Genomic DNA, 27,139 nt, shown 5'->3' with positions numbered 1-27,139 from the left:
GGGATGAAAGCGTCAACAGAAAAATCCATGTTGGACTGTCCCCTGTTAACCATCCAGCAACCTTCACATTTACCATCTACCTATTACCCGCTATTGGTTTCTTCCCCTTAGCCCAATAATTTGATTCTGGGAAGTATTTCAGCAGTTGGCAGTTATCAACAGAGACTATGAAAATCCCGCAGTGCTGGCTGAGGGGTACACATCCCAGCTGTAGAGCATCTGAGGACTTTGTGGGAATCTTTGATAGCCAAGATCTTTCAGAATGACTTGGAAGATGGGACATACCTTAAATGTGAGCCTGGGTTGGAATAAAGCCAGTGGAGCAGATGGAAGATTGCATATCTCACTGAGCAACCTCAGAATTTTCCATTCTCTTCTATGTGCTCTCACAAAGATGACTACTCCCCAGATGTAAAAGGGAACCAAATCCTAATGTTTGCTGTGAAAGTATTAGCAGCCACTGACTAATCTGGTAGACATGTGCACATCTCATCATCCTTTGAATTTTAAATACTTCTCATTTCCTGTCGTGAGTTTCCCTCTCTCTGGTGGAGTTACATTTGTGTGTTTTGACAACGGTTTTGCTTTCCCCTGCTCGATTCAGTGTGGTGTGATGAGTCTGGTATCAGTACTGTGGGGCTGCTTCTACAACAATAACCGCTAAAGTCCACAGTGATTGACACACGTGCTGCATTTTTCAAAGGCAGAGCCAGTCATCCTCCCATTTGTCTGCATTAATACTCCTGGCAAACACCCAGGAATCCCATTCTGGCTTTCTCACTTAGAATGAGATTAGGATTGTTAAGCACCAATATTCAGAAATGGCATCACAGCTTTCTTTCTCCCACGTGGCTGGAAATCTCCTGGTTATTCAGCAGTGCCCCCTCCCACATGAAGGATGTGTCAATGCCATTCTTCATGGCATTCTATGGCAGCCCGTCCATTAGACAGCCAAGAGTGTCAGGAAATGACTCTGATGCAGCTTGGAAGCAGGTGTATTGACAATCTAGCTTATTATAGCAAGTGGAGCAGGCCTGGTGTCCTGAAGGGAGGGCTCATTTAACAACTTCCAGGAAGGTTCTGGTACATTGCAAAGCTCAAAGCATAGGAAAAGTATAGGTCCCTGTGTAGATTTTGCTGGAATAGCCAATTGGTTGACACTTCAAGTGTGAGTCCGTTAAGCTGCATTAGATACACCTCTCTCCTTGCCATGCTGGTCATATTTGTTCTTGCTTTCATTTGAAAGCATCCATTAGCTCAGATGGTTGGCCTGGATTGCTCACCAGCCATCTAGGAGAAAGAAAGCTGAGATGCCATTCCCAAATTTTAGTGCTTAACAGAAATTTCTTGGAAAAAGTAAGAGCCATAAAGAAGAAGTTGTGATTTATTTCAAAGTCTACATCAAAGTCTGGCAGTTACCTTCTAGCTTTGATGGTGTTAAGTTCTGCCAATATTTGTGTAAGTTCTAACCTTCTTCATATCTCTGGTCTTCATCCCAGGACCAGCTATTAAATATAATCAAATAAGCATTGTTTTCATCTAAGCCTTGGCTGAAAGTATCAAGGGCAGCAACTAAACCCAACCAGGAGTTTGGGGAATACAGCATCCATTCACTTCTCTCTGGGGTAATTTTTTACTTCTGACTGTGGATGTACAGTTATCAAAGATGTTAGGTAAGGACATCACCTGTCCCGGGGCTTTCTCTTCCCTTCCAGGCCAGCTAGATAGATCTTATTTGCTAGAATAGAAGAAAGAGAAAACATGTTCAGCGCAGGTGAATCATCTCATGCTCATGTCATCTTATCCTTATATCATCCTTGTCTGACCTTTATGTCTTTTCTTAACCTGTCCATTTGGCAAAAGCTTCCTCAGGTTTTCCAACTCAGAGACTTTTGAGTTTTGATCTTCTTTGCTTTTTGAAATTTATACTTCATAGGAACTCCCCATAGGCCTGCCACTTTTAGTTTTTCAGTTATGAGCAAAGCTTGTCATTTCAAAGCTCAGATAGGACAGGAGCTGTTTATAAAGATCAGGAAGCAAGTACCGCCACATTCAGTCATTAATATGCATGCTAAGATGATCAATTGTGCATGCCTTGTTGCAACACACACACATCTAATAAAAATTTAAACACTCCATGATATTCCCACTTTGGTACTTTCCCAATATGCTTCTTGGTAAGAGAGAAGGGAGAGAAAGGAGCAAAGTGGAGGAAAGAAAAATAGGAAGGCTGCCGACAGTGGAGAAAGGTTTATTAATATTAATTTAAGAATATGTGCCATAAATATAATGAGCACAAGTGAAAAGTAGAAACTGTAGAATGTCAGAGCTAAAAGGGACCTTAGAAACCCATTGGGCCAAACCCTCTCATTTTATAAAGGAGGAAACTGAGGCTCAAAGAGCACACATGAGAGGCTTTGGTCATTTAGCAATTTATGGGCAGATTAGAACCAAGACTCTTGGCTTCTTGCGCAGTTTGCTTTCTAACACCATGTTTGTGTGTATGTTTTTAATGAAAAATAAAAATGACCAAAGAAGGATATTATGACTGTAAATTCCTAGTATACAAGGAGAGTTGAAGAAGTGTGCTGGCATCACACTGAATATAAGTGCTGCTATCTGGTTGGAAGATGAAGTGTTTGCTCTTGGCACTACCCTCTTTCCTATCCGCACAAATTCCCTTACGCTACATCTCTTGTCTGGAAGGTTTCCCCTCCTCCCAGTGCCAGAATTGAAGCTCACTTCTACCACCCTTCCTCCATGAAACCGTCTCTATTATAACCCAGAGCCATCTCCCTTTCTCCTGCCATCTGCAGCGCTTGTTAATACTATCTAATTGAGCACTTAATTATTTTCCAGTTATTTTATGTGTATCAGTTTTTTGTTTGTTTGCTTATATTTTCCTCTAGGAAAATTTTAGGCCAAGTCGAGACATAGGCCATTTAGTGCTCTCTTTTCTCACCTCATCGCATCACTCCTAGGCCTGGCATAATTCTTGTAAGCACATAGAAGACCTCAGTACAAACATTGGTTGTTGACCAATCATAGATGGAAATGAAGATGGTGTTGGAAAGTGGACCGGATCTAATAACTGTAGAATATATTCTAAAAGTTGCTTTTTTGAGTAAACCATGATCTCAACTGACTTAGCTCTAATACGCATTCTCTTTAAAGTAGAACACATAGAATATACTTTAGTTGAATATTTTACAGTAGGGGTATTACAATACTGTTGTTAATATTATCCCAACCTGGAGATTGGAAAGTTTAGAACTATCATGCAACTTTGCTTTATACGTTTATGATAGAAAATGGCATCAGTCTCATCATAGGTCTTGAAAATAACAAATGGTGGAGAGACTTTTGACTAGGTATGAAGAGATCCTGTTTCTAATCCCAGTTTGACCATTAATTAGCCATATGCGTTTAGGGATGTCTCCCTTTTCTCATCTTTGTAATGAAGGGATTGACCAGATAATCCCATAAGGTTCCTTCTCACTCTAAAATTCTACAGTCCTTATCAAATCAAGACTTAGATCCTTTAATATCTCTGGATATCTAAACACAACAAATATCTGCGAGGACCCGACCATGATGTCACAAGCTCCTAAGGTGATCATAGAACAGAGGATCAGGTATCCTCTGTGCAGATGTCCCATCTGTGCCTTGCTTTGGAGGTTACCTCTGCTGGGCTGCATTGTGAATTTTAAGCCACATGTCAACCCTGAGACTGTGTGTGTGGCAACTCTGCAGGTGCTGAAGACTGGTCAGAATTATTGTCAGAGACAGCTACACGGTTCACTGACAGTTTTCTGTCATGCCCTCATCTATCTTCTTGGCTAAAATCATAAAAGGCTCAGGTGTTTGAATGAATGATTAAATTCATTCCACAAATATTTATTGGGCCCCTATTAAGTGCCAAGTTGTGTGCTAAGTTCTGGAGAGAAATGTGAGGGGTTCTGATCTCTGTGTATTGTGATCCCTCTTTTAGGCAGATTGGTGTCCTCATCCACATTTCTTCTGCCTGGAAAGCTCTTTCTGAAATTATTTACTTCCTAGGAACATCTCAGCTAAACATTTATTTCCGCCAAGGGAAATTTGGCTCCTATGTCCCCTGCTGTTGAAAAAGAATTTTATGAAATGTTGAAATGTTTCCCCATGTCTGTAGTAGTCATTGTTATAGTTCATCCATGGGAAAAAAACAATTCCCCATAACTGCTCTAGCAACTTCAACAGGTTTTCCATTTCTCCTCGAGAGGATGGCTGTATTTTCCAATGTATTAAATGCTGGAAACATTATTTCCATTAAAAAAATACCTCTTTACTCTCAGGGGATAAATATCCAGACAGACCAGTTTTTATAAAAATTTCCAAATCAAGGATGAACACAGAATGTTCTGTCTCACAGGATACCAAAGCTGATGGTAGAGGATGCTAGAAGCCTGCCAAAACTAAGTTCCCCCCTTTTTGGGAAAACATATATACTGACTGAGTCAAATGACAATGTTAACATTTTTTAAAAAGTTTTTAATCATACCAACATGTGAGAAATTAAGTCTTAGGCTCTGGAACAGTAAAGAATTGTAGAAGGTGAGATTTCAAGATTTAACATAGTACAGTTAAGTGAAGTACAGCAACTCAGAAAAGATGTAACTTTTGGGAGCTAAAGATGAAAACTCTGCTACCTAGATATGAGCCCAGTTCCAGGGCCTGGGAAAGAAGCCACTGCCAAGTGTGAGAGGAGGGAGTGTGTTGATGGCAGGGGGGTCTATGGGAAACAGTCTCTGACCTACATTACACAGAATCCATACAAAAAAATTTTTTTTTCAAAATATGTTTTGAAGCCACAACGCTTTCAAACTGAGGAAAAGTAAAGTGTCAGTTAAGTTACTTTAAGGCAGAAATGATATATTCTTGGCTCTTCGTGTCACTGAAAAAGTACAGCTTAGTGTTTGTGCTCCAAAAAAAAGAAGCTGTGCCCTGAGAAGCAGGAAAGGGTAGCCACTGACAAAGTTAGAGGACTTCTATTTAAGAAGGCAAACTGCTTGGATATAGACACCTTCTACAGCAGGACAGTTGTATGACCTACAAAGCCAGAAATGTTTACTATCTGTTCCTTTGCAGAAAAAGTTTGCCAACCCGTCTTGTAGAGATTCCCAGAGCTAGAAAGGAGACTCAGGGTTGGCTAGTCCAGCTCTCTCTGCCTTGAGGTTAAGACAGGTAGAAGCTTTCTTCAGGTCACACAGCTATTTAATGGTGGAGCCAAGACTAGACCCACATGGATTTCCCAGCTCTCCCTGTTCTCCCACATGCAGCCCCCAGAACAGTGTTGGATTCCTACAAGCATTCCCTCGTCCCTACTTCCTTAAGTTTCCCCTGCTGAGGTTCATTATTCAGCAAATATCATCTGAACAAAAGTAGGACAGAATGGATTTTAGACTGAAGTGAGAAGGCTGAGGGCACATACTGGGAAAAGTCAGTTCTAGCCTCATAGACACAAAACAAGCAGGGACCTTTTTTCCAGACACTTCCTCAGTGTGCTTCAGATTCCTAGTAAACATTTGGAGAAAGGTAAATGCAGCTTCCTGCCCCATTGTAACCCCAAATGTTTGGCTGGTCTGTGTTGGAAAATTCTATTTAACCTGCAAGTTTCAGCCCAGGGTCGTTTAAGTCTTTCTGACTTCCCTTGGCACTCCCTGGCAGCTCCTGGATAGCAGTTGTCATGCTGTGATTCACGCGACTGTTTCTTCCTGGGACTTTGACCAGCTCAAGGACTGGTGGCATCTTTGACTCTTTTTATCCCCAGTGTCTTGTATAATGTTTGGTATGTTACACACCACAGTGTTCACAGAACTTTGGCCCATAGTATGAGGGGTATAAATACATGATTTGAAGTTGGGCGGATGTAATTTCCATTCCCAACTTCACCACTTGCTAAACATATGACCTTGGACAAGTAATTATATCTGTCTGTGAATTTCAATTTCTTCATCAATAAAATGGGCATAATAATAGTACCTACCTTAGAGGACTGTTGGAAAATTTAAGTAAGATAATGTTTTAAATCAGAGGTTCTCAAACTTCAGCATTTCTTGGAATCACCCGGAAAGCACAGTCCATAGAGCCCCACCCCCAGAATTTCTGATTCAGTAAGTGTGGGGTCTGAGCATTTGTTTCTAATGAGTTCAGAAGTGATGCACATGATGCTAGTCTAGGAGCCACACTTTGAAAACTGTTCTAAATCATCAAGCATAGTGTCTGGCCCAGTAAGTGCTAAGTAATTAGAAATAGCCTATTAGCACTGTATGGTTTTTATAGCACCATTAAAGAAGTTAGTGGAGGCCCAGAGAAATCAGGGTCACCATTCTGAGGGTCACAAAAAGAAATGATCCCCAGAAACCAGGTCTCTCATCTTCCTGCTGGAAGACTACTCTTAGCAATGAGTCAGCTACTGAATAAAGGGCGGGTCTGATGAATCTGTGGACTTGTTTCTCTTATTTTAATGGAAACTGCAAATGTGGATATTGCTGGTGCAGAGAATTGGTTACCATGTAATCCATGCCTTCTCTCATCTATCAGGAATGGCAAATCTTAAGTTTGATAACCCACTGTTGGCAAGGGGGGGAGGGAAACAATATGAAAAACACTTGGGCATAAATTGGGGTGTAAGTTGGAAATAGCTCTCAAAATTAAACATTCAGATACTCTTTTACCTATCCTTTCTGCTGCTAATGATTTTTTATGAAAATATTTACTTAGGGATGTCAGAAGATATGTCTGAGGATGTTCCTTGAACCTTATCATTAATGTACATATGAATACATTTCAAAGACATCTTAAGTGAAAAAAGCAAGATACAGAACTGTGTGTATAATAGGCACCTTTGTGGAAGTAACAAAAGGTACACATAGAAAAATATATAGCATGTACGACATGCATAACTTTTTCTCTGGAAGCATATGCTAGAGTCTGTTAGCAGTGGCAACCTTTGAAAAGAGAAATTGGATGGAAGAGGGGGTCACGAAGGGAAGGTAGACTTTTATTTTTCAATTTTTTTTCTTATGTACATGTATTACTTTTATTTAGTCAATAGGGATAATCTAGGCAGAGGATGTATTGGATTTTAAAAGCCTAGTAAATGCTATCTATTGTAAGGAACCATTACAATTATAATCTCATGGATTTGTGTTTGTTAATAATATTTGAATATATGTATTAGTAAGGGGAATTACAGTTCCCTGAAATGTGCTGGGATTTATACACATCTTAAAATGTCACTGTCTGCCTAATATCTTTCCATTTATTCGAGCAATTTGACCATTTCCTCCTTGCTTAAAATTTGCTAAACACATCCTATTTCTTTTTTTATACTCTGATCAGCATGTTTCTCTTTCTTCTATCCACATCCTATTCCCCAAAAGAACCAAATGTTTGGCCTCACCTAGCCAGGAAGTTCAGAAATAGGATGTCTTCTGTTGATGTCTTGGCCTCAGGTTTAACTGTGCTGTAATAGAGTCACAGTGTCATGCGATGCTTTTCTCACCCATCTCAAGACAAAATCCCAGGATACCCTTCTTTCTCCCCAACTTTAAATTCTAGTCCATGACTCCTTAAAATATGGCTTGACCATGTTCATTCTCTGTGTCCTGGGCTCCTGCCAGGCTGACTGTCAGCCTCCTCTGTGCTCAGGACCCAGAACCCCAGTGAACGTGCAGGAGTCTGTCTGGGAATCTCTTTTACAGCAGCTTCCTCTTGCGTAGTGTCCAATACTTGCCGCTTCTACCTCGGACTTTGTCTTGCTCCTCTGGGTAACCTGAAAGCCAGCATCACTCACTGACAGCCCTCCATTATGGTCCTTCAGTCTAGGGCCGAGGCTCATCAATTTCAACACTACCTCTAAAGTCTCATACTTCCATTTGTCCCATCTCCCCTGATAAAAAAAATTCCACTCTAGCTTCTAGTATTTAAAAACAACAATAACAAGCTAAGGTCGGGGGAGGTCAACTATTTCATTTGTTATATGCCTTTGAAAAGTTCTTATGAGCTATTCATAGAGGATTTGGAAAAATGTTATCCCTTAAAGGAAAAAATTTTCCTCTGAACCCTACAGAGTTAAGGCTCTATCATGAGTGCAGATAGCATTAAAAACAAAAATTAAGCTTGGGAGATTTGTTTGAGGTTCTTTAGTTAGGCAGGCCTGCTGCCTGTAAGGACTTAATCAGTTTCTCCAGATATTCAGAACACTAAATGGATTAAGGCTCTTTCACAAGCTATTTAGCTGGAACAAGGGATACAAGAGGCACTGGGCCTATGAGAAAGAATGCAGTCAGCAAGACATGAAGGAGAATGAGCTATGTTTGTACTCTTTGCGGGAGCCTAACCTCTCCCTTCAGTTACTTCCAAAGTTTTTCTGCCCAGGAGCTTATAGAGCCCAGAAATCTGAGATTTTGCACTTGGTGCCTTGATCTTTCCTAGGGAACTTGTTTAAATGTGGTCTGTTTCTGGATGAATGGGTGTTCTGTTCTGAGCTTTCCTTCCCTGAGAAGACCAAAGACAAGTGCTTCTCCAGATAGTTTATAAAGTTCTCTATCAAGTAAGAAGTGTGTTCTAAACTCAGCAGGTGCGTCCATACATTTTAGGGTGGGGCAAAATGCAAAAAAAATCATTAAATTACTTAGTCTTACAGTTTTTAAAAAAATTTTGAAGAATATATACATAGGTGTGTGTATGTGTGTTATGTGGGAGTGTGTATCTCCATACATACACACATATAAGCTAATGAATAATCGCTAGGAGGGGTTTGCAGCTATACAGAGTGATTAGCAATTTCATCAGAGCTCTGTTTATCCTTCCCTTATGTTTACTGTCGCTTCTAGGTATACTAGTGATAACCCAAAAAACTGCTCTGATCAGGTCAGCTAAATTATAGTGCCTCGGGAGATCTGGGATAAGTGAGAAGTCACGTCCACCTGTCCTGGAAAACATAATCATAAGGCCATTTTTATTTAGAAGCAGACTTAATGGCACCAGAAAGCCATAAAATAATCTAGAATGCTTCTTATAACCCTTATGTCACCTAGTAACAATCCCAAATCTATACGTCACGTCAACCAGTAGAAAACCTAATAAAGTAATCCTCTCTCTGACTCTTCCCCCTTCTTGTGCTTATAAAATGCTAAGCTCTGCCGGCTCCTCTTCAGAGTGCATTTCTCAGGGTGAGCTGAACCAGCCATCTCCCTGGTTGCAATTGTCATATTGGCTCAGTAAGTCCTTACTGTATGTACTTAGCCTCAGTTTCTTTTTAGGTCTCTAGGGACTTTAGGGACTCTATTATGACATCTAAGACTGACATTCAAGCATACTTTTGAAGAATCGATTTCTTTTGATTTTCTCATGATCCTCAAATAACCCAATGTAGGCAAAACACTTAAAACATACAATTTTGAGGGTATTATTTGCAAGGTATGAAGGGTAAATTTAAATATTCTGACTGAGAGATCCTTCTGTTGATAGTACTTCCAAAACTTTTTGGGTATACTTTCTTGAGTAACCAAGTAACAATTATAGAATAGAATGCATGTTTTTTTTATCTGATAAAGGATCATGTGGTGCCTTCCAACCATGAGTCTGTAGAATTCCAGCATGGTGAAGGCACAGGGGGAGGCGTTGATCTGAATTTGTTCCTCCTGGAGCACAACTTCTGTAAGCTGCTTTTTCAAACAAATGCCAATGCCATCTTGTCTGGAATTTATTTCTTTCTCTGAATAGAGTTTTAAAGATCCTATTTAGTTAGTCACTACTTGTGGCTTTATTGTGAATAGAACAAGCAGTATGAATTACAGTAGAGAAGTAAGTGGTAGTCTAATTCAAAGGCCTCCTCTTTGGCTGTCCCTGCTATAGACAATGAAATAGCATATGGTCTTTACCTGTGACATCAATACTAGTGGTCATCCTGATTTATGATTTTAAAAATATGCTGTCTTTGAATCACAATCATTAGGGCTTACTCTTTGAGGTGCTTTTTCCCTAATGATGATGAATTCATGCTGATCCAAGCACTCTTTCAGAATCCTTTTTTGTGCCCAAGAACTTTCATTTGCAAGAGAAATGGTTGGTTCAGGGGCAGTCTGCAGAAATGAGAGCAGTAAACGGGGCCATATAAATGCCGTAAGAGTGTTTTTCAAACCTAAGCCAAGTTATGCATTTTTTGTTGTCATCATTTGATTTGTGAATATGCAGGGGGAAAAAGTGTAAAACTTCACAAAGTATAAAATTAAATCACATTTAGTCTTGCTTTTAATTAGTTACCCTTGTGAAAAGAATACAGTTACAAGAAATTGAGCATGGTCCAGAAAATTTCAGACATTATCTCTTGTAATTCTGACTTCTTTCTGAACCCACAATCCGTATTTCACCTTCATATTGGTGGCTTTCAGGCATTCTCAAACTCAGCTTGTCAAAAAGCAAATTCCTTGTCTTCTTTCTCAGACCTCTGATATAATTCCCAAGCTCGTGTCATCTTGGCCTCCTCCCCCCCTCCTCCCACGTGGCAAAGCAGTCACCAAGTCCTGGTACCTCTCCCTGCCCAGTGACTGTGTGCTCCACCCTCCATTCCATAGCCTCTGCTTTAATTCAAGCCTTTGTCATTTCTCCCAAGCAAATCCTACTTCGATATGCCTCCCAGACCTACAGTATAAAGTCCACAGTCTGCATTAGTGCACGCAGTCCTTCCTGATTTGCTCTCACCCAGCATTAGCCCCATCCCCACCAGCTATTTTCATACAAAGCCCTTTTCTGATTCCATGCAGCATTTGAATGGTCTGCCCCTGCCTTCTCTCTTGAGCAAATGTTGCCTTCTCTGTCAGGTGTTCTCTGATTCCACTCACTTACTCTGTGTCCCCAGAGTTGTCATCTTGCACAGGATAATTATCTTCTTACCTTTCTTTCTCCCAGAGACTGTGATTTTGTTAAGGGCAAGGACTATGTCTTAACTATCCATTTCTAGTAATCAGTCAATTGCCTGGTACTTAGTAGGATCCCAGATGTTTATTGAATGAATGAATGAATGGAACTTCTGCCCTGGGAAATGGTAATCACATGTTTTAAATAACTGAGGCACTCAGCCTCAAACAGGGAATTTCTGCAATAGAACATTGCTTGAGTAGATACTAGGAGATCTATTGCTACCCTTAAACCTGTACAGTATTAGGCTATTGGGTCTTTCTTTTAAGTGCTTTCCCTTCTTCTGTACTGCTCCATGTGCATTGCTGGTCTTTCTTACCTCCCTGCCACACACATTCATGAACATACATAATTTTCACTTTAGTGTATCTTTTTTTGTTGACAGCCTTCCCTGATTGATGGCAGAATTTTGACTATTACCTTCCAAATACTCAGTCTCTATCCATATTGTCCCTTCCCCTGAGCCTTGGTTTCAAGACACCATAGTTCTTCCTCTCAATGATGCCAGTCAAAGAGCTCTGCTGTTAAAAGCAGTCTGTAATAATTTCATGATCACTACCCCTGCCAGATATTTTAAGCTGACAGTGGATTTGGGTCTGACTGCTCTGTGTTGCCCCTGCAGAAGGCAACTGAAATCCCCCATGATCCCAGCCTGCATGCAAACAAAACAAACAGAAAGCCCCAGTGGTGGAGCTAAACAGGACCTCTTCTCTGCCAGCCATGCTGCAGTGCAGCCAGACAGAGCACTGCTGGGGAAGGAGAGAGGGTGAGGGTCAGCACTTAGAGCAGATCAAGGTGACCAATCTGGCAGTGCTACTCCCACCAGGTGAGGTCAGGGAGGGAAGGAAGCTACATGCACTCAAGAAGAATGAGAGCTAAGCTGATGGCAAATCCTCTGTTAAAATTGAGTGAAAGAAATTCATCATGTGACATGATGACAAGATTTGCTAAACAAGGAGATTAGGAGTCAGGGTTCTCCTGAGGTGCAAAATAGTCAACATAAAAGCACTCTATGAAAATTACCCATAGGTTGAGAAATAGTTGCTTATTAGCATTGTAAGACATTCACAATGTAAGTAAATGAAGTCTTTTTTTCTTCTGCTCCCTCATACACTCATTTGTGTGCTAATTTTTAAAATTATGGCACTAAGTGTTGTTCTTCTGCAGGGATTATCCTATTACAGTTTGACATTCTTTGGATACCAGAAGATTTGTAAGAACTTTTGTGTCCTTTTTTTAATAGAGCCTTGGGAATTACTTTTGAAAGATTTATGTTGATAGTGTGTTAACATCCATGAGAACCTAATTTTTTTTTTGATTGTCAATAACAGTTTTATTCATAATAGCCAAAACTGGAAACAGCCCAGATCCATGAGAACCTAATTTTAACTGTGCCTTCCTAACTAAATATGTACAAGTTCAGGTTTAATCATATAATTAATTCAGTGCTCTGATCTCCTTAATCCCATGCTTACTAGGTCAGTAACTGTTTAAGCAAGACTGAGTCTACAGTTGTTGGTCCCACCCCTAACACCCACTATCAAGAGCCCGTCCCTTTCTCTATACAGTTTTGTTCACAACCCCTCAGCATTTATCGTTCCCGTAGCACAGTGCCTGAAAGCAACAGAAGTGCTCAGTGAAGTCAAGGTGGTAGAGTTAGAGCCTCTAATGGTTTGGAAGCCAGAGAGAGGGGAGCCTTATGAAAGTGATAATGGGATAACAGAGAATAGTATGTGATTGTCATGAACTGTGGAGGGTGCCCTATGGAGGTGATGTAAGACCTGCATGTCCGTGCTGCTGGCTGGGTGAGCATTGGTCTTTCTTGAAGTGGAGGCAATGTCTCCTGTTCCCTGCCAGAGGGCTGGAGGGCTGGAATCAGTCAGTGCAATGGGGGGAGAAAGAGGAGCCTAGGAGGAAAGGTGGCCCCTGAGACTGAGGGAAGATATGACACAACTACTTGTTGCCCCAGCTTGGAACTCGGACACGGTAATGTCTTCAGAGGGCTACAGTCGAGTCCTCAAGATGGAAACCAAAAGAGAAAAACGTGTATGTTTGGCTCTTCCTCATTCAGCCACTCTACCCCAGCTTTACTTCTAAGCCCCCAGGCCAGGCATTACTTTATCTACATCTCTGTACTGTATGCCAAAACCAGTGTCTATATATCTATAGATCTAGGTATATAGATATACCAAATCACATTTTAAACAAGAGTTAAAGAATGCTTAAAAGTAGCTACCCATGACCTTTTTCCCAGTCATATTTAGAATTTGTTTTAACCTAAAGTTATGGAGACAGACTTGAAGGGAGACATCCCCAACCTTGCTAAAATGTAAGTACAAAAAGACACAAATTGGATGGATATTGATGATGTTGTTTCTATTGTAACATCATCCATAGACTCCTAGTGTCTTTGCTTTGCTTCCCTATAGTGATCACAACATAAATTACTTGTCTTGTTTGACTTCCTTGTTCACCAAAGTTGAGCAGATTGTGGCCGTTTTCAACGCTTCTACCAGACAAAAAGCTTGGGACCATTTCTCGAAAGCTCAGCGCAAGAACATAGACATTTGGCGAAAGCATTCTGAGGTTGGTGATTTTATTATTACTTTTTAACCACCATCACACAGCTGGATAGTGTGGCGCCCGCAATTATGGTTTTTGTTGCAGTGGGCAGTCCTCCTGCCACTGTCCTGTCTCATTGTCAGCTCCAAATCCAGCTCAGATTTGTTCTTTGTCCAGAAAAGCAGCTGACTTAACACTCAGAGGACGACGGAGTGTTTTTCTCCCCTGCAAAGGGAGAAAAGACTCTTTTTCATTCCTAGTAAAGAGCTCAGAAATAAGCCAAGACATGTTGCTTAATAAATTATTTCAAAGAAAAGTGTAACTTAAATTAGAAAACTAGCTTTTAAATATCAATTTTTTTTTCAGTGTTCTATGTGATGATGATGGTTTGCTCTTTGGGCTACAGATGGCAAGTATGCCTTTCCATCCGTGTCTTCTCATAATAAGCAATGTCTTAGCCCCCTGTGCTAGCCATGGGGTCTATCGCAACTCTCTTCAGAGCAAATTCTGTAAGGGGAGTGAATGTCCAGGCTAGATGAGTCCACCCTTCAGCATCAATGGATGTGTGAAGTGTGAGTATCCACCCCCAAGCAAAGAGTCCAGAACTTGACTTTCCTGCCACCTAGAGAGACCAAAATGTGTCATTAGTCACTGGTCATCCAGCTGTTATTTTAAATTCCTCTGTGTAGTGTACGCTTTGAACCTGTAATTTAAAAGTAAGTATACTGTCTTTGTTTACTTCTTTTTTTTTTTCAATGAGAGAATGATTTTCATCTGGATGCCTCTCCATCTCTAGCATGTTAATATTAAAGTTCTCTAAATGTTACTCCCCTCTTTCAAAATCCCAAGCTTATAGAAGGTAAGGTTTGTTTATTTAATGATTTTGGCTCACACTTGTAAAATAAGTGTTTTATGTAGAGTTTGAGGAACCACAGAGTACTGTGATATCAATCATTCAGGTAGCATTTTAAGTGCCCATTGACTAATGCTAAATTACAGTTGAATACCAATGGCATTAGATGTAACATCCACATGAATACCAAATGAATTCTTTATTATCACTGTTATTATGGTGAATACTGAATGACTTCACAATAATGGGACACTTAAAATGCTAGTGCAATTTATTGGTAAGAGGGGTATTTTTTATTTTGTTCACTAATGCCTAAGAAGGTGGTTGGTGACTCATACAGTTCTGTTCCTCGTCGAGATTATGAGGAAGGAGGAGGTGGGACCTTTATTTAATTTTTCAGGGGCCAGAAAAATGAAGGGTAATTACCTGATGTTCTCCCTGACACTGAACTGAGACTGAAGTCAAGGTTGATTTTAAGAAGGAAAAAGAGTCCTCCATTTATGATGCTGTATACAAATTGAGGGTTGTGAAGACACAAACTGGAATCCATAAACTATGATTTGGATTTGGAAATGATCAGTCTATGAATTGTTTTCCTTCACATAAAAACTAAACATGATTAAAAGAAATGTTAAGAGAAAGGCAGGTGGCATCATGCTGAATAAACTTAGGCATCAAAAGGCTATTATCAGTACATGAGTGTCACCAATTAGATATTGGTCTAAGTCACGCTTCCTGCCATGTCTGACTCCACTTCCCACCTTCCCTTAACCCTGCCAGTCCCACCCCCGGTGCTGTCTACAGCAGAGCAGAGGAAGGCTTCCAGCATTAGTCTAAGGAAGCCTGCTTGCTCTGCTTTGTACCAGGAGGTAGAAATGGACGCTCCAGACAGATAGATGGAGTACAGTTCTCAAAGGTGCTCCTGTCTTTAAAGGGCCTTCGTGCCTTCCTGCCACTTCCTCCATCTCTTTGGATATACATTAGGAAATAGAATTCTAAATTATCTTTGATTTTCTTTCCTACATGTTGCCTAATTGATTAAATACTGGTTGGTAATTTAACATTGTGGTTGATTTCTCAGTTGCGTAGAAGGTTGATAATTGGCTTGATTTTTTCCTGCATTCCCATGTACAGCATCTGTTAATTATCTGCAACACCTCTACAGATTTGTTAGAGTGTACTAGTGATTTACTGCTGAACCAGAGGCACCCTGTGGAAACACCCTCAGCTTTTTTCCCCACATTTTTTCCTTTCTGCCACCCTTTCCCCACAAGAACAACTACCGTATGACAGTTTGTCATTAATTGTAGGAACTAAACAAGAGACCCCTTCACCCTCATTTATTCTTTCCACCTGACTTTTCCTTGTTTCAAGTATTTTCAAGTCACCTCTTTGGGAATTGGGCTCTTTGTCAGCAGAAAAATTAGCTGTCTACGACCTGAAAATTTCCCCACTAATCACATGTGGCACCCGCCTTTAAGACCTGATGTTATTATTTAAGGTGGAATTGGCATCTCTTTCTTCTGGTGGCATGGTCAAATAAGGAAGCATTGTCTGTCATTCCAGTGGCCTCTCAGGGCTGCCCTGTGATGGGTGCCCCAGGCCCCCACTTTTTCTCTGCCTCCCCTCTTCCCTGTCCTCTGCAATGGATTCCAGGGTGCGGAGTTGACCATTCAGATGCTGTTAGCAATAAATGATTTCCTTCCCAGCACGCTGCAGCTAAAACCTGTGAGCTAAGGAGAGAAGAGGATTGAGAGAACCTGTAATACAAATGCACCTCTGTCAAATGGGCACCAGATTACGTTTAAAGTCATGCCACTGATAAATTAGGTGTAGTGATGTAGTTTTATTGTTACTCATAGATTTATTATAAAATGAAATTATTTTAACTATGACTTTTATTTAGAGACTTCATTTTAAAGGGGGAAAGAAAGAATAATGGAGCCTTTCCACCATTTTAAGTCTTTTTGAGGATAGGACATGTGAGAGGACAGAATGAGTAAGGATTCACAAATATATAATATACAGCTTGATACAAAATAATAACATAATTATTTAACATAAATGGTTACAATGTCTCAATTTTAGGCATAGTAGTAAAAAATTTATTGTGTAATTCCTTACTTTTTACAATGAATTTTTACATATGCTATTGCATTCAACAGCCTTGTATTATTATTATTGCCCATTTATGGGTGAATAGACAAACGCTCTGAGAATTAAGTTACTTCACTGCAGTCACTCCCCTAGTAAATGGAGAAAATGAGATATGATCCTGAGATCTGTGTCTGTAAAAGCGATGTTAAAGCAACCATTAGAACAGAAACAGCAGCCCCTTCACAATCATGTGAAACACAAAAAACAGCCTCTGTTTTTACTTTGTTCCCCAACTTTTTTTAATTTTAAATTTTGGAAAGCAATGGTAAATGCGTGTGCGTGTGTGTGTGTGTGATCATACACAGGCACATACATACATGCAGGGGCACTGTGCTTGCAGGAAAAATAACAGTGGTCACCATTAACAACTTAGCAAACTAAGTGTCTGGTGTAATGCTAAGTACTTTACATGCATTAACTCATTTTAGCTCAAAAGCTTTTATTACCACAATATTCCAGTGAGCAAATTGAGGCCAAGAGAGATGAAGTAGTGGTCCTAAAGTTACACAGTGGGTCAGTGATAGGCCAGACCTTTTTAAAATTCCATTGCTTGTGTTCTTAACCATTCACTATGAGTCCCTGCTGTGTGCCAGCCATGTACCAGGTATTTCTATGTAATCCCTGCAACAGCACTGCTGGGTAGATGTTATTGTCCCTTTTTTTGTTTTGTTTTGTTTTTACAAATGAAGAAATCGAGACTTTAGAGAGATGAAATTATTTGCTGAAGAGCCCTTAACTAGTCATTGGCAGCAGGGATTTATTCTAAGTGTGACCCCAAGCCCTTGGCCATTCTGTCACACACCTCAGAACTTCATTCTGTACTAGGAAGGGCAATGTCTGGGAGGTCAAAGCTTCAGATTTGAAACATTGCTATGTCAGATATCATGCACCTAAGGACCAGTGGGAAAAGGCATATCGCTGTGTGTCTGTTACTCTGACGTTCGTGTACCCTCTGCTTTCAGGAGCTCCGGAATGCTCAAAGTGAGCAGCTCATGGGTATCCGCCGCGAAGAAGAAATGGAAATGTCTGATGATGAGACCTGTGACAGCCCTACTAAAAAGATGAGAGTCGATGAATCAGGTAATCCTGACAACCAGCACACACACACCCATGAGGAATCGTAATGATCTTCCAAATCTCAGATGGGGAGTAAGTATTGGGAAATGGCCATATAACTCACTTTTATTTGAGTTATACTAAACTTTCATCTTTGAGTGACTGCCTTTTATTAATAGAACTTTAAACTCCTTTCTTAAGAACACAGTGATTTAAATTGCTCCAGTTGTTCCTCCACACGTAGATCTGGGACCATTATACTTTCCTTGGGGATAGTTGCCTATTTCCATAAAAATCCTTTTCCAGAGCATGGCAGCCACAGCTGATGCTGAAATGCAGATAAAATTTGGTTTCAGTCAGTGTACTTCTTACACGGGAATTGTTTAATCCCTAAAGCAGCTTTCCAGCCTCTGAGCCAACATGCTGGTGAGTTAGACATTTTCCCAGCAAATTTTAGTTTACCTAACCTGTAATCAGAAGAGTGGCCCCATTTGGTACTAAACTAGGGGTGTCACTCCTTTTTTTTTTTTTTTTTTTTTTTTTTTTTTTTTTTTTTTCCGTGTCTGGCAACGGATCGCAACCCTCAGTGTTGCCCCCGTACCGGACCGGGGACCGGCAACGGGATTGCAACCCTCGGTTGTTGCTCCCGCACCTCGCTCAGCCAGCGGGAACCGGTCTGTATGTGGGATCCGAACCCTCGGGAGGGAGCGCCGCCGCGCTTCCCAAGCAGCGCACTTATCCAGTGCGCCACCGGGCCGGCCCCCAGGGGTGTCACTCCTTGAGTTGTAAAAAGAAGAGAGGCTTAGAAAGAACCTTGCTTTGTGTGCTCTGTTTAATCTGAGATGCTGATTTAAAATTGTGCTTGAATTATATGTAAATCCCTTGGTATTATAAAAGCAGGCAGAGGAAATGCTTATTCAAAACATGGGACACCAAGGGGGACTGCTTTTCTGTGGGGAAGGAGGTTGTCTAAAGGACCTGGGAAGAACCACAATTGTTACCATTGCCAAAAAAGAAAATTAGAGAGATTAGTACAGATTTGATCTGTTTCCTCATATGTACCAATGAATAAAACACACACCTGTCTCAGGATTTTTGGCAGAAAGATTGCAGTGACCAGGAATAGAGGATCTTTGCTAATTTGTTGGTAGCCAAAATCAAGATTCCAAAAGGGTCGGGTCATCAAGACTACAAATCGGTCAGGGTGTTCTGCTTCTCCAGGGCTTTAGAACAGAGTGCAGTGGCTTGGCATGAGGAATGATCATAAGAAAAAGCTCCTGCTTCCAAGTATATACAGAAGGGTTTTAATTTCCCTAAAGCAGTGGTTCTCAAATGTGGTTCCAAGTCCAGTAACATCAGCATCACCCAGAAACTTGCTAGAAATGTAAAATCTCGGGCCCCACTTGAGACCTACTAAATCAGAAACATGTGGGGAGTGGGAAAGTGAAATCCTGCAATCTGTGATTTACGCCCTCCAGGAAATTCTGATGCAGGCTAAAGTTTGAGAACCATTGCCTTAGGAAATTTTCTTTCATCCTCAAATTCTATTCACTTTAATCTTTTAGCAGCTTAGCATACAGGGAGGCACCATGTCACTGTTTTCTAAAGCCATATATCCTTTGTCTGAAAAATAAACCTGGCATTTCTGTGTCAGTGTATGTCTCTCACTAAGCTGATATCTCATTTCTCAGGACTGCTTTCTTACTGGGTTTGGATTTCTTTATTTGAGGAGACCACATTCCTGATAGCATAGAATTTGTATTCTACAAACCTTCATATATCAAAAGAAAGGAATGTGATTTTCTTAAATCCAATGAGATCTTTAGATAAATAAATAAAATTTTTTCTCAAAAAAGCTTCCATCAGTTTTAAAGTTTCTAGATGAGGGACAAGTTTACATGAAACTTGCATTCTTAACACCCTTACAAGATAGGTGTAAAAGAAAAGAATTGAGTTAATCAGAAATTCTGATTAGAACTTGTGGCTTTTTCTGTATGTATGAGTGACATTTCTTTTTAAACAACCTGTCAATTTCCCAAGTAAGAAATGTGTATAATTTTATAGTCTGCTTGGGATAGGACCAGAATAGTAATGACTCTGAACAGTAGGCCCACTGGGGATGTCTTGCAAACCATGGCTACAAGTGCACACCTGCTGGAGTGGCGCCTGACCTCTGCTGCAGACGTCACCACAGAGATGGCAAGGACCTCCCCCTCAGCAGGGAGCAGAGGTCCTCTCTGGAGGTTTTACTGAAGAGCCCTTTTCCCAGAACTCTCTGGGTTTATTCTCCAGGTATCTGATGAGAGCATGAAGTAGAATCTGAACTTTAGAGAACTTCTACCTGGCTTGTTACTTGGCCAGCAGAATTAATGAACAAAACACGGTGCAAGTTGTATTTCAAGTGCTGAAGGGGAGATGAAAGAACTAGAATTCAAATGCCAGGCCCAGAGGAGTTCAAAGTCATTTTCTTGCTTTTCAAAGTGAGATGGACCAGAGAACGTGGCACGTGGTTTCTGAAGAAAGCGCAGGACCGATTAAAGGGAAGGGAAAGCAACTAACCTCTTTTATTCCATTGGGCCCTGAAGATTCTGCCAAAAGGCATGGCCTGACAGCAGGAATTCCCATCAGGTCTTTTGACCAAACCAGAATAATCCCAGCAAGGAATGGAGGCCCATCTCCTGAGGGGGAAAAACTTTCAACGTTATCTCCTTAGGTGACACAGTGCTCATTTTTCAGTGCGAATTTGCATCTGCCAGTCACCTGCATAGGAGGAGGTCTCTCGAAATGTAGCACTATAATTCACTGACAGGGGAGTTGCCAAATGCCAAAATAGGAGTGAAATTCTCCATCCTTTTAGGAATTCCTTGCCTATTTCCTCTCTGCTAAAACAGTGGGATTTTGGCTCAGATTTCCCAGGTAGTAGCTGACACAAGAATTCTTGGAGATTCCAGGGAGACTGTCTTTGGGCTGCCACCTGCCAATGCCAGGAGGATGTGGTGAGGCTGCCTGCAGGGTGCTTGGGCTTTGTTCCCCAGTGCCGGCTTTGCTGGTCATCTCCCTAAGACAAAAATGAGCCTGCATGTTATTTCTGCGGGGATAGGGAGAGGATTGACTTTGGTTTCTAGAAAAGGCATAATTTGTTATGTAAGAACTTGCATGATACCTAGGGTTTAATTTTTTCTTAAATAATCAGAATATTTCAATATATCTCTGATTTTCTATTTATGAAGAATGTTTCATTGTATTTTTGCTTTTTACCACATATAGTAATTTATGATATGTCTTTGGCTAGAGTTCCCCAGAACTCTATAACTATATGCTCTGTAACTATATCTATAATGTAGTTCTGGGCAGGCAGCTCACTGTTCCTCATCAGTTGAATCTTAAAGGAGAAAAGGAGTTTGCTGGAGCAAAACTGAGATGCTTCTAAAAATGGAAATGAATTTTATTAATAAATTTGAAAATCATGACAGATTTATTGAAGCATTTATTCAAGAAGATTGGCATCTTGCTCTGAAGCCTGTGAAGACAATTTTTGATAAAAATTCAAGTTTCCTGTTGTTTAGTCTGCCTCCTACTGGAATCAAGCCACACTTTTAAATCCAGATCTATTCTCTCTTGCTCTGTCTTTCTCTCCTCTCCCTCCTCACCTCTTCCTCTCTCCTTCAGTCTCACCCCCTTCCCCTTTTTCTCTCCCTCCAGATTGACAGTGGGGGTGGGGCAGGTGTTCACAAGGAAGAAAAAGAAGAGGAAGTCTGTCCTAGATTGTAAGGCCTGATATGGCAGAACCTGATTAGTTTTAGTGCTGAGGGAGTAAAATGAGTCAATACACATAAGGTGCTTCTAACTTCACTCACAGTGTTAAGCACATAATAAATACTCAGTAAATATTAACTCTGCTGACTGACGCAGTTGTCCTCCAGCACCTGGCCTTGGGCCTTTCCCCAAGTAAGTGCTCAATAAATGTTTATTGACTTCAATTGCATATTCCCCGGTCTTCTGGTCTTTAAGTTTTTGATGCCTTTGTCTCATAAGTTATTTAGGAAGATGGTAACCCTGAAAACATTTGCTCTGATTGAACTTAAATGGCAAGTGTTAAGAAGCATCTTCAGACAAGGATAATTCATTTTCCCAAATGTTCAGAATTTTATGCGTACAAAATCCAATACTGCATGCTGAATAGGTCATGGCCCAGGAAGTTGTAAACCCAACGTCATTCTAATTACCAGCAAACATTTATGGAGCCCCTTCTTGTGTTCAAGGCACTGTGGATTCAGGGGAGACAGAAAGGGTTAGATGTTGTGCACCCTTCCCTTGAGAGTATGAGACTTTTTGAAGAGAATGAACATTTTAAGTTAATGAGCATCACTACCTAAAATATATACTCCTCCGGTATTTTAAAAGAGTGACACTAAAAAGTCCCTCACTTAATAGACAGCTCTTAAACCATTCCGTGACACACAATGTTCTTGGATTTTAATGAGCAAACACTCTTAATTATAAAGAATGTTTTCTGAGTTGTCAATTTTCCATAGAAATTCACCACAACACAGATACAGGTTTTTGTTTGTTTGTTGGTTTGTTTTTTTACTAAGTCAAACAAGGATCAGCCAAATAAGTCCAGTTAGGGACTCATAATTAAGTTCAGTTGGAACTAGCAGTATTCATTCTGTCTGAATAATTTTATATGAAGCTGGAAGCTTTAGGTTAAAAAAAGTTAATAATAATAAGAGCCATCCCCTTGAAGAGGCTCACTGCTACCCCAGCACCATCCTGGGCACAGAAGAAGGAGAGGGTTATTAAATACCAGGCCAGGGTCTTGCAGCCAACTGCAAAGCGGGTAGCTGAAGGGGGCTGTGTCATTTGCAGCTGGAAGGAGCTTCCTTTTAGGAAGCATTGAATGTGATTTAAAACAGGCTTACTCTGGACAGCTCAGAACTTGGCAGAGGGACCAGATCATTCAGACATCAAAAGTGAGATGGCTCAGTCTGAGGCCACATGCCAGGGTCTGAACTCCCTGCACCAGTAGACCCCAAAGGCAGGAGTGTCAGTCTTGAGTGGAAGCATGGAAGGATGAGCTATTTTCACACATAATGACAGCCAAGTAGTGTGTGCACCAGTGATCACAGAATTAAAGACAAACATTTTCTTTTCAACCACAACTGAATGTCTTCTGGGAAACCAAGTGCCAAACAAGGAAATGAGATTAATCAAAACTCATATGGCTTACAGGTGATGAAAGAAATCTTACAAGGTGGGCTGAGTTGCCTGACTCCTTCCTAAACTCTTAAAATAGAGCTTCATTTGCAAGGAACTAAGGCTTTTCTCTGTTTATTTCCTTTTCCCTTTTTTATTTTTTTTTAATATCTTGCTCATGTTGCTAAAGGAATTCAAATAAATGTTTATTTGGGATTGATTCTTTAGTTCCCTGATTTCCTGTACAGTTACAATTTCCTTTCCATAACTGACATGCTTCTGAAAAGTAGAGAGATAATTTCATTTTGTAAATTGCTTTACCTTTTAAATACAAGGAGACAGATGCTATTAAATTGATCCTGTAGCAGAGGATTCCTTTTTAATGGAAGCACTTCTGCCCAACCAGATTGTGTTTATCTGTTTTGTAAATTCACATTTTGAGCCTAAACTGTCTTCAAATTTAGTACCCTTATAATCCTATTTTTATGTAGTGCCTTACAATGCCACGATTCCTGACATCTCTCTCATATATGCACAAACTTTTCATAATCACATATTTCATGTAAAATTGATCTGTGTTGATGAAATTACATTCTGTCTAGGAGACCAAGGATTTTTCTCAATACTCTACTTAACTGTGCTGTACCTCCATAAACTCCAGTTGGGCCCTAGCTGAAGTTTTTAAACATCCATACCTTTTTGATACTAGCTTGGAGCTGGGTGGATTCTCCAAATGGTTTCCTGTGCGACAACCCAGCACATTTTCCCAGCTGCATTTACAGAGCAGACTCCGGCTCTGTTAGGCCCTGGCATCTTGCCTAGTGCCATGGTGGAGGGCTTGGACTGATGGGTAGTTGGCAGGCAAAGGAGAAGAATGAAGAAGTTAACAACCAGTCTTTAGAAAGAGAGAGCTGCAAAGGCCTTGACCTGGAAAGGGTTTAGACAGATGACCAGTGAGCAGCAGATGGTCACACACTGCCACCTCCATATAGCCCACAGTATTCTGATGTTTCCCAGCTGCCAGGAGCACCATTATCTAGATTACAGTTTATTATGTTTTCTGGGCATTTCATTCTGGTAAGGATGGATGCTGGATCATTACATCGGAGAGTAGATTTAATCCTGTTTCCTTAGCAGGCTATAAGGACACTGAGGGAATATTTATGTAATAAGATGCAAAGTTGCTATGGAAAATACTATAGCAACCTAACATCTTCCCAGAGCAAGGCAGCCACTTGTATCAGCAATCTAAATTTACATTTATTTTGGTGTCATTTTATCGGCACTCTTAGTATCTCATTCTGACAGGATGTTAAAATATGTTTTCAGCTTGCATTTGAGCAAAATTAATACAGCGTTGCTGGGATTTAAATGAGGATTGTACAACTTTTGGAAAAAGAATATTTTTGAGGGAGTTTAGATGACAGAATCTGGGTAAGTTTGTAAGCTTTTTATTTTCTTTCCTAAACATAGTAAAGCATTCCTTAATAGCATTTATTCCTAGTTTTACCTTTTAGTTTGTAATTAATAAGTAGGGATTTCTGATTATGAAAAAGGGATTGTCCTTTTCAACACTGATGAACTTTGTCGAGTGCTCACCTGTGATTCTAGTAGGTACATAGATGCTAGAGGGCCGGACGATAATCTACTGCAAGTGTCTCTGTAACATTATCTCATGGCTCTGTAGTAGCATGTAACATTTTTTAAATGAAATTGTTTTTATATAAGAACAATACCTGATCATTTATGAAAATCTAGTGATTACTAATAAAAAAGAAAATAAAATAGTTATAACACTACAAAAGAATGTTTTGGTTTCTAATTTTTTTTCTTCTGTGAAGCTTAACTATATGAGTATTTTTCCAGCATTTTTTTTAAAGCTCAGTAACAATAATTCTACATGATTTTGATTTCAGATGGGCCTCGTGTAACAAGTAATTTTTTTTAAAGCTTCCTTTTTATATGTTAATGAAATAGAAAATATAGAGCAAATAAGTACATATCCTTTCTAGATCATGGGCTCTTTCCTGTGAACCTTCGGAAGTTGAAGCTAAAATCTTTGAGGTGGTCAGAGTAGATACCTGAGCTTATTAAAAGCCTGATAACTAGAACAGACCTTTCAAGAGCATCTTTTAGATCTCTTAAATGTGAGTGTGGCAGAGAAGCTGTAGATATGTAGGCCAGTTGGTAGTGGAAAGATAGTATCTATTGATTTTCCGCTATACCTCTCCATCTAAAATCTTCAAGTTTGACTATAACACTGCTAAAGTGGGACATTGGCCAGAAGAATCAATACCAGACCATATTAAAACATGTGCTATTACCAACTTTTTAGCACTGTGATGTACTGTTTATAAACATCATTGTCCTAATTCTCCTCTGCTTTTATATTGCATTGTTCATCAAAACACAGCTGGTGACATAAAGCTGTTAGATCTTGACCACTAACACTGTTGCCCGTAAACTTCACTAATAAAAGACTTGAAGATGCTAGGTCTACTACATGCATACAGAAAGTGAGGACAAGAGGAAATTTAGTAGAATTCCAGCTAGCCATACACAGTCAAGGGCCACTTAACTAATGAAAGAAGTAATTGAAGGAAGTAATTGTTTTCTTCCCTCTCTCGGAAATTTCACTCGCCATAATATAATACTTATATTTAGAAGCCCCAGAAATTGAAGTTTACAGCAATATAAAAATGATTGTTATAGTAAGTTCTCCCATATCTAACTGGCTTAGAGACCCTTCTCTTTTGCTTGATTGAATGCCCTTGATATCAGAGAGGGACTAAATGCTCAGCAACTCTTCTCCCCAGTTTCAGGACACAATGTGTGAAGCCTTCTGGGAAGTGGCTAGAGAAGGGAAATTTTGACTCCCCATCGCTAGCAGAGAAGTAGAGAGCAACATTTCTGGGGCAAAAGTTGCAAGACAGAGTCTTAATTGCAGCGTATCAGGCAGGGTGTCAGAGGTTCTTTAATGAGCCCACCCTAACTTCTAGAGCTGCTGTGGCACAGTAGCCCTTGCTTTCTACTTGGGGCATGTTGGGTCATTGCAGCTTGAAGCAGTTGCCTAAATTTTCAGTTTTCGTAATTACTTTAGAAGCAGGTAAATACTTAACACTGGGGTATTGTTAATTGATAGTATATCCATGAGCAGCCTTGAAGAAATCACATTTTAGATAAATTATATGATGGAAAGAGAAGGTTCTCATATATTGCCAAGTGATAAAAGCAGTTACAAATCAACATGACAGAGAATTCCAATCATGTGTGTATGTGTTAGATTCACAGTTTATATGTTAGGGGAAAATCTGTAAGAGTATTTGTTTTCTTCTTTGTGCATTTTCAAAAATGTCCGCAGCATATACCGGTATTATTTTAATAATTAAAATTATAATAAATATTAATTTAACAATTACATTGACTGTGTGTTAAAAATCCATGTTGGTTGAGGAATACCACCTGGCATTTCCAATTATTCTGGAAAGTCAGAAGTAGTAACGAATAGTAAGTAGTATCTGATGACGGAAATTTATCCAATTGCTTTTTTCTGCTTTAAATTAGGGAATTTCCACATTTAACTTGCCATAATATGCTTACCGTCCCAGACCACATCATCTTATAATTTCCTATTCTAAGGGCTAATCATATTTGCAGAACTATTAAAGATCCAAGTAATAATTAAAGTTCTAAACCAGAAAGAAATTCTGAGTTCTTATCCTCAGAGAGATTGGCAGTGATGAGTCTCTTTAGATACAGAAGAAACCTTAGAAATATTGTACACCCTCTTCCTTTTTTCACAAAGAGGAAAATGCAGTCCCGTGTTGAGAACTTGTTATTTGTCCAAGATAGTAAATGGAAAGTCTAGAGCTCAATACTAGCTTCCTTCTTTCCAGGCTAATGACCGTTCTATGGCAGCACTGAGTTGTATGGGAAAAAGATTTCAGAATCCCTTTAAAATGCCTTAAGTGGCATCAGAAGAGTCGGTAACCAAATAAAATCAACCAAGGATTTTGAATGCCTGCTATGTGCATGGTACCATGATGCCATTTGGAGGCAAAGGTAGACTGGAGATGTTTATTACCTTAAAATGTTAATCCAGACAAAGCTGACTGGTGGGGGGGAGAGGTGGTTTATGCTTTGTCTTCTGATCATTTTCTCTATTTTCTACTAACTAAAAAGAGATTTACTTCAACACAGCCAGTGCAGCCAGCAAGCTGTTTTTAAGCCCATTCCAACAGAAATGCCAGCTTTAAAAAATATTTAGGAAATTGGCACAATCCCTTTTTCAGTTGAATGATATTTATGTCCTCAAAGCACAGTCTGCTGTATGGCTTTAGGCAAGAAGAAGAA

The 27,139-nt window shown here is 40.0% G+C and overlaps 1 protein-coding gene across 1 annotated transcript in view; it reads left to right on the top strand.

Annotated features, from left to right (window-relative positions):
* Positions 1 to 27,139, top strand: part of LOC103604615 (ecto-NOX disulfide-thiol exchanger 1-like) — a 113,358-nt gene that overhangs the window by 66,304 nt on the left and 19,915 nt on the right. The window contains exons 7-8 of the mRNA XM_008589191.1: positions 13,442 to 13,548; positions 17,497 to 17,614. Coding sequence (XP_008587413.1) covers positions 13,442 to 13,548; positions 17,497 to 17,614 — 225 coding nt within the window. The remainder of the gene's footprint in view (positions 1 to 13,441; positions 13,549 to 17,496; positions 17,615 to 27,139) is intronic.

The sequence above is a fragment of the Galeopterus variegatus genome, unplaced genomic scaffold (genome assembly GCF_000696425.1).
Source record: "Galeopterus variegatus unplaced genomic scaffold, G_variegatus-3.0.2 Scaffold5286, whole genome shotgun sequence".
NCBI lineage: Eukaryota > Metazoa > Chordata > Mammalia > Dermoptera > Cynocephalidae > Galeopterus > Galeopterus variegatus.
This window is presented reverse-complemented; position numbering and strand designations above follow the sequence as displayed.